At 37.7% G+C, this 16,938-nt stretch overlaps 2 protein-coding genes across 2 annotated transcripts; one reads left to right on the forward strand and one right to left on the reverse strand.

Annotated features, from left to right (window-relative positions):
• Positions 1–331: 331 nt before the first annotated feature.
• LOC111322774 (ADP-ribosylhydrolase ARH3) lies at positions 332–4,222 on the reverse strand. Its single transcript, XM_022925942.2, has 3 exons — positions 3,645–4,222; positions 1,444–1,649; positions 332–1,001 (listed from the first exon to the last, which is right to left on the reverse strand). The coding sequence occupies exons 1-3, from the start codon at positions 4,086–4,088 to the stop codon at positions 602–604; spliced, it is 1,050 nt and encodes a 349-aa protein (XP_022781677.1). The 5' UTR covers positions 4,089–4,222; the 3' UTR covers positions 332–601.
• Positions 4,223–4,255: 33 nt separating this feature from the next.
• On the forward strand, positions 4,256–12,134 carry LOC111322740 (uncharacterized). The gene is made up of 2 exons (XM_022925905.2): positions 4,256–5,330; positions 10,773–12,134. The coding sequence occupies exon 1, from the start codon at positions 4,279–4,281 to the stop codon at positions 5,170–5,172; it is 894 nt and encodes a 297-aa protein (XP_022781640.1). The 5' UTR covers positions 4,256–4,278; the 3' UTR covers positions 5,173–5,330; positions 10,773–12,134.
• Positions 12,135–16,938: the final 4,804 nt, after the last annotated feature.

The following is a 16,938-nucleotide window of genomic DNA, read 5'->3' on the forward strand; positions in this document are numbered from 1 at the left end:
GAAAGGAAAGGAACTGGAACACCTTGAGTGGGCTAAAAGATAGAGTTAAGTATCTCTTTAGCCTAAAGTACCAGGAAGTATCTCAAAAAAAAAATCAATCAATTAATAAATGCTCTTAGGCCTTTAATAAAATGAAGTTTTTTATGTTTAACAGACAAATCTCTTGGCTCAGAAATAAGGGGCTTGTGTCTGAAGCTGGGTTTACGGTTTAGGGTTAATATCCCTTTAAAAAATTACCCCTTGACAAAGACATACACAAGTCAGGTAATCAGACCAGATATACCAACAAGCCTGAGAGATCACCAGCACATAACTCATACTCAGATGAAAATAATCTTTTCACAAGTTACAATTTAATAACACATTAGGAAAATCCATCATTTGATGACAATCTTATTCTCAACACAAGCCGGAGAGATCACAAGCACAAAACTCATAGTCAGATAAAAATAATATTTTCAAAAGTTACAATCTAATTACACATTAAGAAAATCCATCATTTGATGACATTCTAACATTCTCGACACAGACTTCACTTGCTTTCAAGGCATTATTTAACAATAATACACAATGTAAGCTGTAGCCTACACAACAGTCCCAATTAGTTGTCGTCTTTTCTTTCTTTTTTTAGTTCAAATATTTTGTTTGCAAACTCTACGGCCTCCTCTACACCTTCACATTTGCTCTTCCACAGTTCAGGAATCTCATTCATTCCCCAGTAAGCTCCACTGATTGCTCCTGCCATGCTAGCAATTGTGTCCGTATCGCCTCCCAAAGAGATGGCATAGTTAATTGATTCTTGAAATGACACTCTTCCCTTGTGAAGAAATGAAAAGATTGCAGCAGGAACTGCTTCCTCAGCTCTTATTCCATTTCCAAATGTTTCCACCACTGTCTCAGGTTTCAGTGTTTCACCCTTATTCAACAGTTCTTTCATTTCTTTTATTTTCTTGAAATAAGAAAAAGGTTTCTTTGGAGGTGAAGAAGTTGAAACGTGGCCACTAAAACAAAGAGGAAACAAATTAATAGACAAATGAATGAAAGAATACTACATACACAGCTGATCCCTATCACTACACATACAATTTATTAAGTATGTGGATTACCAACACACAGGGAACACCCTGTACCCCAAGCAATGATATACCTTCAACTATTTCAGTATTCTCATTGGCTGAGAGCAAGTTTATCTCATCCCAAGAAGTTACCATTGTGTGCATAAAGTACCTATTAGTTTAAAGTATTCAAATAACTTCATTGCAAAAAGTCGTCATCAGTCTTTTTCAGAAACTATGAATTGTACTTGCCCTAAATGTATCTACTTGTTTTCTTTGAAAAAAAAAATCCAAATTGTAACCATTCCAACAATTTTTATGACAAAAGTACATTTTAAAATTCAATTCATAAAAAAAAAAAAGAAAACTGTGGTCATTATTTTATTACCTATTTTCTTTTTCTTCACTACACGTAGATTCTTCATACTCTTGCTCAAGCTTTTTGGCCACTTCAAGGAGGTCATCAATAAATTTGTCTGTGTTCAAGTTTGGTGGTTCAAGGGGAAGAGATCTGAACACTGCCTCTGCTTGCAAGATTGCTCCATTGACTCCATTAATGTGTGCATGTGTGATTAGTGCATTCTCTTTAGCATTCTGTCAAGACAGAAGTAAAATTTAAAAGCTGTAAAGACTTCATAGAATTATCCCTTCTTTAAAACTATTTAAAAATAAGAAAAATAAAATGAAAATGACATGCATACTAAGTTCAATATTTGTACCTGCTGTGCATGCCATAACACTAGTTAAAAGTGGTAACAAATCAGGAACAAGGTGATGTTACCCTGGTGATGTCAGTGCTGGTTGTTCAAGGATTGGACTAACACCAACAGCTGAATAATTGCTATGTAGCGAATCATATTAAATCTCATTTATAAGTTCTAACTTTCAAATAACTTAAAAACTCAAGGGTAAGATTATTGTTTATCAAACAGCTTAGATTAATTCCCCTTGAGGTCAATTGCAGTCCATCTGATATTAGGAACATCTTTACGTTTATAATAATTGTATTTTTGTGCTTTAGATGTGGACAAGTATCACCAACAACATTAAGTCTGTAAACATTTTAAGAGCAGCATACCATCAAATGCTTTTTTTTAAAGCAATTCATGAACTCTGTCAAGTGCAAAAAGCAAGAGATCAAGAACACTTTATGTACAAGTACATGTACAAAGCATTGTTTAAGACAGCATAGCACATTTAGTCCTATGCTATCTGGGGAACTTAAGCACATTAACACTTTTGAGACACACATGGTCATGAGAACAACAATGGAACTACTTCTGGCACACTTTGACACCAGGCAATCACTTGCAAAGCCTTAGTTAAATGGTAAGGACAAAAGATCTATAAAGAGTGCCAGGAACAGTACTCTTAACTTCTGAGTGCAGTCCAAATCACAAAGGCCTTTATGATTAAGCTTCCTATTATGCTGGTTTTATTGATTTAAAACCTCACGATGAAAAAATGGTCATATACTGAAAAAGGTTTGATCAGTCTCAAATAAGTAGGGGTGGTCCAATGAAATGTTCCATGTATTTAGAGGTCCAGAGGGGTGGTCTATGGACCTGTGTCCTTGTTTTCTAGAAGTTCTGATCTGGAGGCCTTTCTTTAACAGCATTCAACCAGGCAGAAAAAATTGTTGTTCCATGTGTTAGTTGTTCTGACTGACTTGTAGGTAATGGTTTTAGAAAAACATGTTTGAGGGAAGCTTTCATGAACATTGGACATACGCCCAATGAGTGGCTTGTAATTAACCAATCAGGGGTTTGCCTCCAAATAAGGAGACAGGCTACCCATGGAAACACCCCCTTGGCTAGGGATTTTGACATGTAGGCACTGCCTCAGGATCAGAAATTTGACTTGGCTGCCATCTTGAAGACTACGTAAGTCATGATCTGCCATCTTGAAAGTGACCTGACAGTCACCCCATCTCGCAGAAAACCATTGATAGGCGCATAACAAGAGAGTTTATGATGGGGAATAAATTTGTTCTTCACCAACCAATGGGCCCACAAATAAGGGAAGAGAGGTTGTGAGGAGGGGGGGGAGGGGGGTAAGCTGTTTAAGAGTGGGGATTGGTAACCACAATTCTACAACAATTGTTAGCAAAGGCAATTGTTGTAGAACAATTGTTCAACAATTGTTCAACAGTTGTTAGCAGTATCCAGTGGGACCAGTGGATAATGGGTGGTGTTTTCTGGAAAACCACCAAAGAGGGGCTTCTCTTGCATCAAATCTAGGTCTCACCTTAACGAGGGGGGCTTTGGGATTTTTGGTTTTGTGGTTCTGACTGTTTTTGGATCGGTTTTTGGGCTAAAAAGGTTCAGTTTTTCGGTTTGATGTTTAGAGCGGTTTGCAGACTTTACTGTTTTTGCATTTGGTTTTCGGTTTTCACGAAAACTCTGATGTGGTTTTCGGTTTTTCCTTTTTGACCCCTTTAAAGATGAAAATGTAGCGGTTTTGTCAGGTTTGCATGCGGTTTTCGGTTATGCTGCCTTTTTTCGTCGGTGTTTTGGTTTTGGAGGTTTTTTTCTCCGGTTTTGCGGTTTCCCAGAGGCCCCAATGCCCCCCTCCTTAACCATTCCTCACCTTTTGAACTTCTGATGAACTAAGACTATAAAGGGCCACAGGGGAAATCCTCATGGCTGCACCGTTTCCATAGGAGCCTTGTCCATCAAATTGAGATCGAGCCGGAAGTGTAACATCTTCGGGATTCGTATCCCGCAAGCGCTGAAAGACTGTCCCGACAGCAGCACCGTAGCCACGATCGGGCTCTTTGTAGAATTCTTGAACAAACGCTTTCGCCATACTGCGGTTATCGTATTTCTTTTCTTCTGTTAACGACTTGCAGATCGCTCGAGTCATCGCCGTATCATCCGTGTAAGGGATCGGCTCCTTCTCGTCTTTGATTCTATTCAAAGTGTAATCAGTAACTTCTCCCCATAGTATAGTGCCTACAACGCCTTCATAGTTTGATCCAAGACAGTCACCAACCAAGGCACCAACGAGTGTTCCGCGGAACTTGTGCAACATTCTACTATATTTGCAAATCCTTTAATGCAAGGTATCTTTCACCAGAATTTAGCATATTTTTGTCAACATTTGCTTGATAAATAACAAACACCACTCGATGGAACATGCGGACGTTGGAACGCTTGAGTGTCTTAGTTCAGCGGTTTCCCAAAGCATCCCATCAGCCTTAGTAAGCAACAACATTTCCATCATGGCGGCAAAATTTGCTTTTCCTTTCACCAAAATTGTCTCCTCACCTCGACAGTTTGTGAAAAGCGTGCCGTTTATTACAGAGAAATTGTTTTTGAATTCTAGTAGAAACATATCTAGTTCCACTTTTTCATATTCCCTCTCAGAAACTGTAGAGAAAGTCAAGGAATCATTAGCTACGATTGCCAATAACAAGCTCCCAAGCAAAACCACCATTGTGTTTGTAGGAACAGGGCAATACTACGATCACAAGACCAACGAGAGAGTGGTTATAATATCTCTTGGAGAAAATGGAAACTTAGAGCTACCGATTGTCCTTCATGATACCTCCCTTCTTCGCGGTGAAGTTGATAAACTGGAGAAGGAACTGAACTCTTTATCAGATGTGGGTTGTGTTCATTCTGGCGAGTTAGATAGTGTACAAGACTCTCCATGGAAATTCGGATTTGCTTGTAAACCATCATTTTCCATCTTCTCGACCTCTGGCTTTTGCTGTCAATTTTGGCATTCGAAGATAGAAGGAAAGTGCTTTAGAATTTTTGATGAACATATGCATTTGCATGAAGATGTACCTCTTTCAGAAATAGAGCACATCCAAGTTGCACTATCCCCAGAACCATGGGAGGAGAGGAAACTGCAATTAAAAATGAAGAATGGAGATTTAGTCAGTGTTTTGGAAGACTCTGGAGAGAACATCTCCAATGAAAATGGTTTGGCTTCCCTTATGCTAACCACAGAATGGATGGTAAAGGCTGCTGGACATATGTGTATAACAGCCAGACAGTTTGGAGCCACCACAGTTTCTTTAAAACTTCCTTCTGTGCTGAGAGCTGAGGTCAATCCATGGGTGGCAATGAGAAACAAAATATGGGCAGAGAAAAACAGTGAGAGCTGAGGTCAATCCGTGGGTGGCAATGAGAAACAAGGTATGGGCAGAGAAAAACAGCGAGAACTGAGAACAGGAGGAATGGGCTCTGTGGGCAGGAGGAATGGGTTCTGTGGGCACACTCAGGTGGGATTCAGTTGTTATACCACCAATGGGTAAATATACAGGTACATCCACACCACTTTGAAGCTTTTTTTTCCTAAGATCTCATAAATTATTCTTCTTGCTGTCCTTTATACATTCTTAGGATGTTGATTCTGATAATTTGGGTCATCCTCGGTGTAAAAACCTGACGAGGTTTTCTTTGTTTCATGAGGTATTGTTTTTGTGTATGCTATTGTTTATAATGTTTTGTTGTCTTTGTTTTACATCACTCATGAGCTTCACAGGTTTTTACACTGAGAATGAGCTAATAATTTGGTATTGGATCAACTACATAGTAATAATCCTCCATTGATATTTTTCTTTTATCTCATCACTTGTTAGCATGATTTTGTAGAAGAAATTTAGTCTTGGTCACTTGTGTGAGTGAAAGGGTTAAGAGCATTTCCAAGAAATACTCTGATATATGGCTAGATTTATTTCTGTTATTTCTTCCATTACCATTTGTGATCAGATGACTATACAGAGATCAGAGAACCCTCTCAAATATGCTTCTCTTCCAATAAATTGTGGGTCCTCACAACTCAGTTGATAGCTGGGGGACACAATCAATCAATCAATCAATCAATCAATCAATCAATCAAGCTTTATTAATGGTATCACTTCATGAAAAATTAAAAGTGCTCTTCCAGTGGGCCATTTACATAACAAAAATTTTCAAAGAAACTACATTAATGCTAAAATATTTCTATATAATATTAAGAAAATCTGTCCTATAATTAATTACACAAGAATCAATCAACCTTAACCCATTGACACCTGAACCGCCCGTAACCGCCCGTGCGTAACAACCCTAACTTTCCCTGAACCGCCCGTAACCGCCCGTGAAAAATGGGGATCGTATTACAATCTCACCCCACTCTCCCCTAGTGGCTCTTTGTGTTTTGTTGCCATAGTGACTTAGGAGGATAATTATCCAATCATTTGGCCTCCTTTGCGCAGATGTTGACAGCTGATTAGCGGTGCCACGACATCGGGAAATTTAAAATTTTCACAGTGAAGCGCGTGCGGTCGACAATGGCTGACGAGATTCAATTAGAGCCCGGAGTCGCGGCACTTTTCGAAGACTCAGGGGATGAAGGAAGCTTTGATGGATTCGATGAGCTAGATAGGAATAGGTTAAATTTAAGTAATGATTCGGATTTAGATTTAGATGGTTTAGAGGCTGAAGACGATGACACAGATGCTGAAGAAGAAGAAGCTCGCTGGACTGACCAGCTCGACGACATCCAAGTTCCCCAGTTCGTGGCCTCTACAGGCATTAATGTAGTATTAAATAATCCTAATGAACTAGATACTTTTTTAACTTTCATCGGTAATGATTTATGGGATAAAATAGTCGAGGAAAGTAATCGTTATGTGCACCAACAGTTAGGTGATCGATTTGAAAGTTTTCGTGCCATAACGCGTGCAGAAATGAAGGCATTCATCGGAATAATTATAATTATGGGTATTGTTAAGCTTCCTAATTATGCTTTTTTCTGGTCAACCGATGAATTTCTAGGAAATCCAGGCATTAAGAAGGTAATAGCTAAGAATAGGTTTGAGGAATTAAGTTGCTATTTACATTTTAACGATTCAAGTAAGGAGCCCGCTAGGGGCGACAGAGATTACGATCGCCTTTTCAAAGTTCGACCCGTTTTGGATTACGTTCGCAATAAATGCGGGGGGAATTTTCTGCCCACTAAGAATATTTCCGTAGATGAGGGTATGATTGGGTTCCGGGGGAGGTTATCTTTCAAACAGTATATGCCAGCTAAGCCCACTAAGTATGGTATTAAAGTTTGGATGGCCGCCGATTCTAGTAATGGCTACGTACTAAATTTTGATGTTTACTTAGGTAAAGAACCAAACCAGCGGCCAAGAGTTTACGGCTTAGGGTACGACGTGGTGACTAGTATGATTAGGCCTTACATGAATAAGAACCACCACGTTTTTTTTGACAACTTTTTCAGCTCAGTTAAGTTATTAGAACATTTAGCAAGTAATGATACTTACGCTTGTGCCACCGTAAGATGTAATCATAAGGACTTGCCTCCCTGTGCCAAAGATAAGTTGCGTCCCGGGCAGAAATTAGTTCGCCAAAAGGGTAATGTAGTTTTCACCAAGTGGCACGATAAGAGAGACGTTAGCGTAATTTCCTCTAACCTTAGTCCTCTAGCCGTAGATTTAGTGGTAAGTAGGCGTAATCAGCAGGTTTCTAAGCCCGCTGTAGTTGATCTTTACAATAAGCACATGGGAGGCGTAGATCTCGCAGATCAGTTGCGTAACTATTACTCGATAGGTCGTTCTTCTTATAAGTGGTATAGGTATTTAATTTGGTTTTTATTTGATATTTCAATTTGCAACTCTTTCGTTCTATACAACCACTATAGGCGAGAACATGGGGAGGGTAAAGTTAAACAGGTTAATTTTAGGATGAATCTCGCTAAGCAGTTGATCGGGGGGTTTTCTTCTACAGTTTCCACAGGTAATTCAGTTAAGCGCCGTAAGATTGAGAATTTGTCTCGAGAGCTAGGAAACGTAGGATCTCATTTCATAGTTAAGATTGAAGGTAGGAAGAAGGTTTGCGTTCGTTGCAGCAAGTTAGGTATTAAGACAGTGTCGGGTCGATCAGTAGAGACCACTTTTCAGTGCTTACAATGCAGCGTAGCTCTTTGTAAGACTTGCTTTCAGGATTTCCATAGTTGAATTAGTGCTTGAACCTTCCTTCATGTCCTGAGTCATTTTCCACCGGATTAGTGCCCGACGAGAAGAGAAAAAAAACAACCACGAGAGGATAAGTATAATTAAGTATTTGGTTCTTGTTTTGGCCTTTTTTATCCTTGATTGGCCGTTTGATTGGTTCCGATTTTGCCTCGATCTTTTTATGGCTTTCATGTTTATTGCGGAGCGTACTTTAAATTTTAGCTAAATGTTTGTTTCGCTGCAAGTTTGGATTTTTTTTTCTGTTTTGGCCATTCAATTGGTTTGGTTTCCATTGGCAGATGTTTTACAAAGTTTGGCTGCTGATTTTAATTCAACAAATCTTGATTGGAAATCCGATCGCTGTTGTCTGATGTTTTGTTTTTCTGTTTCAGTTAGTGTTAGTGCGCCCCACTGGGTTTTCTTTGCCGTTTACAATTTGTTATTTCGCACGGGTGTATTTTTCGCTTCTCCTGCCTTTAACAGCTTTCAGACGTTCTAACCTGAAAGAAACTGGAATGGTTATCAAAGAATTATAATAAAAATGATTTATTCCGACTGAACTACACATTCTCGACCTCTTATCTTTTGACAACATCTCACTTTCGCAACGCGTTCAGAAATCTCATTTTCGAAAATCGTCGCGCGGCGAACGGATAATTTGAAATTTTATTTTCTCCATGAATTAAAGGGCACTTTAGTAGCTCTTTTTCCGAATATTTTGGTATATTCCTGACAATAAATTATTTCCCTTTCCGTTGGCCACAACTTCGAAATGTGATCTCCCATTGATCTCTACTGCGCATATATGTTTAATTTAGCGCTCTCGTAACGCAATCACAAGTGGGGAAATCCCTAAGAATGATTGGCATTGTCACGTGCGAGGTGTCAAGGGTCAATGGGTTAAGGTACATTAAATAACTAAAGTAAATTCAATCTCAACTCCCTCAAGGCAATCCATGGTTCAAGAAGACATGGCAGACTTGAAAGAGTTGAGATTTATTTCATCTACACAAGTAGGGATGAGATGATAATCAGGGTGTTAAAGAAAAGGGCACTTGTACTCCAATGATTGCTAATACATGTTGACTGAAAGTTCTCATCGAGAAGGAAAGTGCTATATAAATTAATTGTTAGTTGGGTGAACTGTTAAAAACATTACAGTGACAACTTCAGAGGGTAGTTTTTGAATGAACTCTTTTTTGATATTACAACAACAGCAAGCTACAGGACTTTAGTTATGAAATTGTGACTCTACATATATACAGCTTGAATTTTTTTCTTAAAGGGCATGCTCTAATTGGTTACTTTGAGGTTACATGACATCTATAACAATTAAACTGTTTTAAGTCAAAAGTCTGGTGGTGGAGAACAATGTAAAATCTTTGATGGCAGGGGGGTACAGGGCCCTGTAATCAGCGACTGTTGGTTGTTGACCATCATTATATGTGAATAAAGCATGATTTAATGGTGGCATGGGATTTATGCATTATTGGCCAAGGATGAGGTCAAGATGGTTGGGTATTGGTCAATTTTTTTATGTGGTGTTTCTATGGACCAAGATGAAGTGGAGGTCTAAAAAAATGCAAAAAATAAAGAATGAGGCTGATATCCAGCCATCTTGGCTGAAAAAGCATGGTTTAAAAAGGGGTTGGAACTTTGCAAAAATATTTTGCTTTGATAATAGTCAATAATGACTTGTTTATTTTTTAGTTTGGAAAAGAAAGTCAACTGTGATTTTGTGTATGTTGTTTTTTTCTTTAGCAGAATCACAGCAGGCACAGGTCTTTCACCAATTACTCAAACTATTGTTCGAATCCCGCTCAGGTCTGAATTGTTTTCAGGTCTTAATTTCACTATTGCTTAAAAAGTGCTCCTCACTGCGAAGATTGTTCTCTTATGCATTACTCAAACTATGTATATGACAAAATTTGAGAAACCAACTGGTTATTGCTTATTATGATTTCATAACAAATAACAATTTATTCTGCAAAGTGCACAATGACAGCAGCAAAGTGCACAGTAACATGGGCAAAGTGCACAATAACATGGGCAAAGTGCACAATAACATGGGCAAAGTGCACAATAAATAACATGGGCAAAGAGCACAATAACGTGGGCAAATTGCACAATAACATGGGCAAAGTGCACAATAACATGGGCAAAGTGCACAATAAATAACATGGGTGAAGTGCACAATAACATGGGCAAATTGCACAATAACATGGGCAAAGTGCACAATAATAGCAGCAAAGTGCACAATAACATCTTGTGACTTTTACTGTCCAATTACAAGCATGACTATTGGTTCTCAAATTGCACTGGTAATAACCAATCATGTTCATGAATTTGTTATAGTTTTGATTAATGCATGTAGTGAAGGCTGGGCCATCCTGTTTAATATGTAGATTTGAGTGGCTTGACTTGTCTAGTGTGATTCTCCTCAAATTGGCCTAACACTGAAAGAAAAAATGAGACAATGGACAGTAAAAAGCAGTCTTTGCTGTAGTTTGTAATCAGTGGATAGTAAGTTAATGTCCTCTTTTTCCACATGGCCATCATTGTTACTAAGGCTGTGCTATAAGAAAAATTGGATGGAGCCCAGTGCTCTGAAACTGTGAAATCCAGGGTGCCCAGCATATGCTTTGTAGGCAAAAACTAAAATTTTCAAGTCACCCAAGAGCAAAAGTAAGGCGCCAGGTGCCACTGAGCGCTGCTAGAGCACAGCCTTGGTTACATGTTTGTATGTGTTTGTACTACAGGGAAATAACTGTGATAACAAAGACAGGAAATACATGTGGATGTAACTTTTGAAGGAAGCTGTGTGATCAATATCACAACTTTTCTTGCTGGAGATACTGAGTGAGTCATTTCTGAGACTTTACCTTATTTTATCTGAAATAAAATTATGCTTTGGTTATCCCATAAACTGTAGTTTATGTTCCACATCCACATTCAACCCTTTAACTCCCATGAGTGACCGAGAAAGAAATTCTCATTACAACATCAGTACAAGTGTTGAGAATAAAGAAAACCATCAACAAGGGTATTTTTAGTTGATCCAATACCAAATTCTCCAAACTTACATGATAAGAGTTGTATGGCAGACAGTAAGGAGAATTTGTAAGATCTTGGGAGTGACAGGGTTAAGACTAAAATCAGACTCTGAATCTTTTCCCTTGTTATCACAAGAGGTTTCTAAGTTTGGTTGGTTTTAAAAAATGGAACTCATCCTTGTAACTGCTATCCTGAATATTTCCTGATTTTTATTGCAATATGCATCTTCAGTTAATAATATCTATGGAAAGTTGCCATTTGAGTTGAGGTAAAGTTTTACCACATTTATACTTTACACGCCTGTACACAGTTGTACAGAAAGACCAACACTTTCAAGAGAGGAAGATAATTGAAATAGATGTAAGAAATGTTTATTATGTTTATGATATATTTATTGTACCTCCAATCAGTTGATTTTACAAATAATATATAGTGAATATACAAATATATTAGGTATGTAAACTCCTTTAAACAACACTTTCAGTAGCTTGCTAGCAGTTGCTATTTTTAGATTACTGTAAAATGACAATTTAAGCTAAGAATAAACTTTTCTATTTTATTGATAGACATGAATTTTGGTATCAAAACAGCATTGAATTACAACTTCATTTTGTTAAACATATGTAAACAGTTTAAAGAGTTCATTATTGCCTGTCATCACCTTTTTTAAAAGTTACAGGAATAAGCAAAAGGTTTCATTTGTGCTTGGGCTTCAATTTTGCTAGTTAGGGGTAAGCAATATATCTGTGTATGACTTTAAACAACAACTTACCATCTACAAGTAAAATTGTAGTAGTAAAGCAAACTTAAAACAGATAGTAGATTAGCTCCTCCTGGTGAATGAAAATTCTTGTTAGTAATGGTGAGGAAATTCTGTAGAGTTCATAAATCAGTCCTCGATATGTGCAATTTTCTCTGGTATGAGATAGTACCCACTGCAACATTCCTGCGTAAGTCACCTAGTATTAATCTGAATTTCCTCATGCATACCAGTTTCAAGTACTGATATGACTTTTCATGAACATCCATCATTCAAAATGATAAAAAATAAATTGAATTTGACTGTGGCATGTGCAAAGAGATGTTCTTTGTTAACTGTTCCACTCTTGGAGCAAGTGTTAGTCTTGTAAAACAACTCAGGACATGCACTTGAATAAAATTGCTTTCAATTGCTCTCAAATGCACCATTCCTACTCTTAACCCTTTTAACATTAGCAACAAAAAAAAACTAATTCTTTCTTAAGAAGTCAATACTTTTCCAAGCAGAAAGGCAGTGAGAAGAAAGGAATACACGAACTTTGGGAAACTGGTTGATTTAACAATAAATTCGTGCCACTAAAATCATATAAAATGTGCAACAAACAATGTAGATCTTGGGAGTGAAATAATTAGATCTTGGGAGTGAAAGAGTCAATTTAAAGTTTTTTATGTCTATTATTAGAATATATTTTCATCTGTGTTCTTTCATCTGTTTTTTTGCTTTGATACAAAGTGGTATGGCTTTGGAGTAATCTAGACAACTGAATTGAAACACTGCTGTTCCTTCAGCTCCTTCGATTGAATTAGTTAGTTAGCTTGCGGTCTATTTTTAATATTCATAAGCTAATCTTGTACCCTCGTGTCTGTATTGTTCTCCTGTTCTTTTTTTTTTTTTTTTTTTTTTTCTTTTTGTTCGGGGCGGGGGAGTTTCCTGCGGGGACATTTGGATAATTAAGTGTTACCCTTGAAAGAACGATGAATGGTATTCACTCACGTCCAAAAATTTAATTATGTAATAATAATAATAATTTAATAACTTCTTGAGCGCTATTTTCATACAATGATCAACAGCGCTTAACAACTTAGAATACTACATTAAATTCAAATTTATAAAACTAATTAAATGTACATTAATATTAACAATGTATGTTAAAAATAAGAATAACATGGAATATCCGTGATAAGGATCTTAATTAGGAATAAGGATCTTAATAAAGAACTTAATTAGTAATACTAATAAAAGTAATTGTCAGACAGGGTACTTTGAGAAAGCTGCACGAAATAAATAAGTTTTCAGCTTACATTTAAAAATGGAAAATGATTGAATATCACGTAATTCAGCTGGCAGAGCATTCCATAAGTACGGGGCAGCAGCAGTATATCTAGGAAGTGAAGTCAGCCACTGACTTTCAGTTAGCATTTTTGTTAACATCTTTCCTTGTTATATACGGTAAGAAAAATGAGAATCAGAAGGAGAGGAGGTGTAAAAAACTTGATGAAAATCATGAGACCTTTGTGAAACGGTGGAATGTGGTACAACACATTTTCGTTTAATTTTGGAACAAAATTAGAATAGAGATTGGGAGGTGAAGTTCTGTTCTCTTCTGATCAAATTTTTTCTGAGAGAAGATCACTCATATTCAGACGTTATTCTTATTCTTAAAATAATTATCAGAGTTTGAAGAGGTGTTCTCAATTTTCATAGTCTGTGGCATTTATTTTGAAAGTAGATAACGGAATAGACCTCTCGCGCGTGTCTTCCTTAATATCGTGTTAATGACCTTTCTGAAATCTTGAAATAGGTATGACTGCATGTGCGTACACGAAACAGTCCTCGGAGTTTATCATGAACTAGAGTAAAACTAAACGTCCATACAGACAGCGTTTGTATATTTTCAGCACAACAAGACTTTAGGAGAGTATATTAGAGGGGAACATCTATGGGTGATAAGGTTTTACTTCTTTTTTCTAAAAGAAGTAATACTATCTGTTAAAAATATTTGAAAAAGAGTGATACAGGTGTCTTTTTAGTTTCCGTTCTTAACCGTCATCGTTACATTTAAGACCCAATTATCCAATATTTGCACTTTTCTCAACTTGCTCTTTCTATTTCCTTTCAACAATTCAAGAGGTGGAGGGATGACTTCCCAGATCAATTTAACAGCATTCCCTTGGTCTCCCCAACTATCAATCAATGAATGAACCGTCAGTGCCCATTTAGACTCGTGTCGCCGTTAAATACGACTGCACAAGATAAACTTAGTCGTACGGTCGTCTGGCAAAGGTTATGGTGCTAGATTTGGCACGGCTTTGCGATTGCTTTTTTTTTCTCTTTCCGGTGCTCTTAAATCCTTTTACTTACCACTGATAATAATCACTTGTTTGATCATTCTCCTGCATAAAAACAGCAATTAAGAACTATAGTGGGAGTATTTTTTCCTTTTACTTTTAACAGTGTTATTCTTAACCTCGGCAGTAATCGAAGTTCTGAGCCCCTCTTATCGCAAATGTTCTTAAACTTTTGGTGAATTTGGTCCCCCCTTTTATTCTCCTTTTATTTCCCCTTTTTACCCCTTTGCGTTTTTGTTTTTGACTTTTGGTCCTCGTGTGATTCCTTCACGCCCAAATAACACAGCTTTCCTATCCTTGGAGATTCAGTTATAAACCGTTTTTTCAATGTTTGTAATTGATTTATTATGTATACAGTTTTGCGGGATGTTTCTGTTGATAGGGCCGTCGTTTATTAGCTAATGGAATTACACTCGCCAGCGGCTAAAGGCGTCTATCTATCTGTCTGTCTGTCTGTCTGTCAGCAGTAGATCGTGTATTCCTCGCAGCCTTAATTTCCATGCGCGAAGCTTCCTAACTCGTTTTACTCGCGTTGTGTGTGAAGAATTGCCACAGTTGCCTTTTGCTGCCCATATCCCCAGTGAGCTTTATCGAATGAGCACGTCTCACCGTTCTTAGTTGAAAACTAGCTTAGGCAGTATTCACTTTCTACCACAAAACCGGTGACCCTCGTGATCAACTTTACTCACGTTCTAGCACACTCGTTACGTTTTTAATTTCGTAATGCGTTTAATGGATCATTAATCCTTTTAATCACCAATTACTGTTCGTTTGATGGTTACCACAGCCTGTCTGCAATAGCCGTGACAATGCCTCTTGACGACCTTGTTTAATTCATAAATGAGCCAGAACGACCCGTGTGGTTAAAAATGTTCCCTAATGAGTAGTTCGAGACTCGTCTAAGTTATTCTTTTGGTATGTCCCACGCACTCCTTCGCTGAAACGGAACAAAGTCAATCGGACGCGTTCCACGTATGTGCGAAGCGTACATCTACCCACGTTTTATTCTAGCGCTGTATCGGATATGGATGTTCGTTTGACAAAGGTGTTGAAAAATCTAGTATGTGACAAAATTAATTCGCACCTCCACTGAGTTCGAACCATGAAATGTTGGGGATTACATCATGGTGTTGCTCAATTTTCGTGGGAGGTCAACTGAGTCAGGGAAGCAGGAATTTGAGTGGGTCGAGTCATGGGTTAAAAACAGAAATGTATAAAAATTTGTATAAATGTATAAAAAAAGGAACTTTTACGAAATAAGGTAAACTAGAGGAAGTGAGAACGTTTGCTTTAAAAGCACGTGGCTGAGGTTTCAACTGTTAAAGTCGGTGATTTTTTATAGCATTTATTGGTCCAACGTGCGCAACTAAGCTTTCCTTTTTCTTCTAGTTTTTTTTTTTCCATGATTTACGTAGCAACTGTTTTTTTTTTTTTTGCGCATTGAACAGTAGCGTTTGACACGTTTTCTTCTCAGGGACCATCATATTGCTCTCACAGTTTACAGTTGTCATATCAATTGACGCAAGACCAACACGGAATCTTTTTAAGCTGAAACGCTCGGTATTTAGTTGGCATTTTAGAAACGTGTGTTTTGACATACTAACAATAAAGTTTGCATCATACTGACTGAGCAGAGCTTACCGCTTTGAAAGGTTTCATTTGTATTTTGCCATTCTTGACGTCATATTGTAGTATCTCAACGCTACAGTACAAGTCTCAGTGATCGCCCGAGGGTAATAGGGAAACATTTCCGTTCGTAGAAATGACACAGATTTCGTGACTTTATCCCTTTTTTCGATTTTCAGTGTCGTTTACTTCGGCTAAAAAACACTGGTATTTTTGAGAACGTGAGAGGAACAATTCTTTTTTTAAGTCTTTGGTTCCTCATCCTTTGGATAAAGAAGTGGTTTGATATTGAAAACATATTGAGGAAGAAACCGCGTCATACTTTCGTGATTTGGTTTGCGTCATTTTTGCGTTTTTGGATGAAACGAGATCATGGTATTTACTTTTTACATTGTCACGAATGTCACCGTTTCATAATATTTGTTATAACGATTTTGAAAAGGTTTATCTTTGGCGCAAATATGTCCTAAAGGTCTCAATGCTTACATAGACATGGCTGATTAATTTAACTTCCCTTGGATAAATTTACCGATATGCACATCTCTGAGTCATTGCCGCGCATTCTCAGTCAGTAATCAGGAAAAATTAGCCTCAGAAAACGGTAGTGAGGTAATCCGCTCAGATCTAAAACCCATACCCGACATCTTATCGAGGTGCCGTTGTGGTGGAAATTTGCTCACGTCCTGCACGACAGTTTTGGCTGAAACTCATAAACGTTTTACTTTCACTACAAGCTGTACGGGAGAAATCCAAAAGCAGTATCCCTTAGAGAATGCTAACGATCTCCTGTTGTTGTACAAAACTGACGCATAACTCTCGTATACTGTTTGATATAGGCCCCTTTGGCTTTTCGTTAATTATTTCCCCTCTAAATCTAGTTGTATTTAATCCGATTAAATCAGCAGCGAGGACTAACCTTTACGTCGGGGACAAGTGGAGGGAATTAGGCTGTTAACAGTAAAGAACGGATTTTATGACCCTTTGTCACAGCATCGAGTCAGTGACAATTCCGACTATCTTCTAAATTCTTCAGCTCAATCGACGTAACAATGGCTTCCTTTAAGATAGGTGGAGAATGAGGGATAGATATTGTAGATTCTGGGCTTCTGAGCTTTATTTTTCGTCTTGCTTGTTCCA

The sequence above is a fragment of the Stylophora pistillata genome, chromosome 1, assembly GCF_964205215.1.
Source record: "Stylophora pistillata chromosome 1, jaStyPist1.2, whole genome shotgun sequence".
In the NCBI taxonomy this organism is placed as follows: Eukaryota; Metazoa; Cnidaria; class Anthozoa; order Scleractinia; family Pocilloporidae; genus Stylophora; species Stylophora pistillata.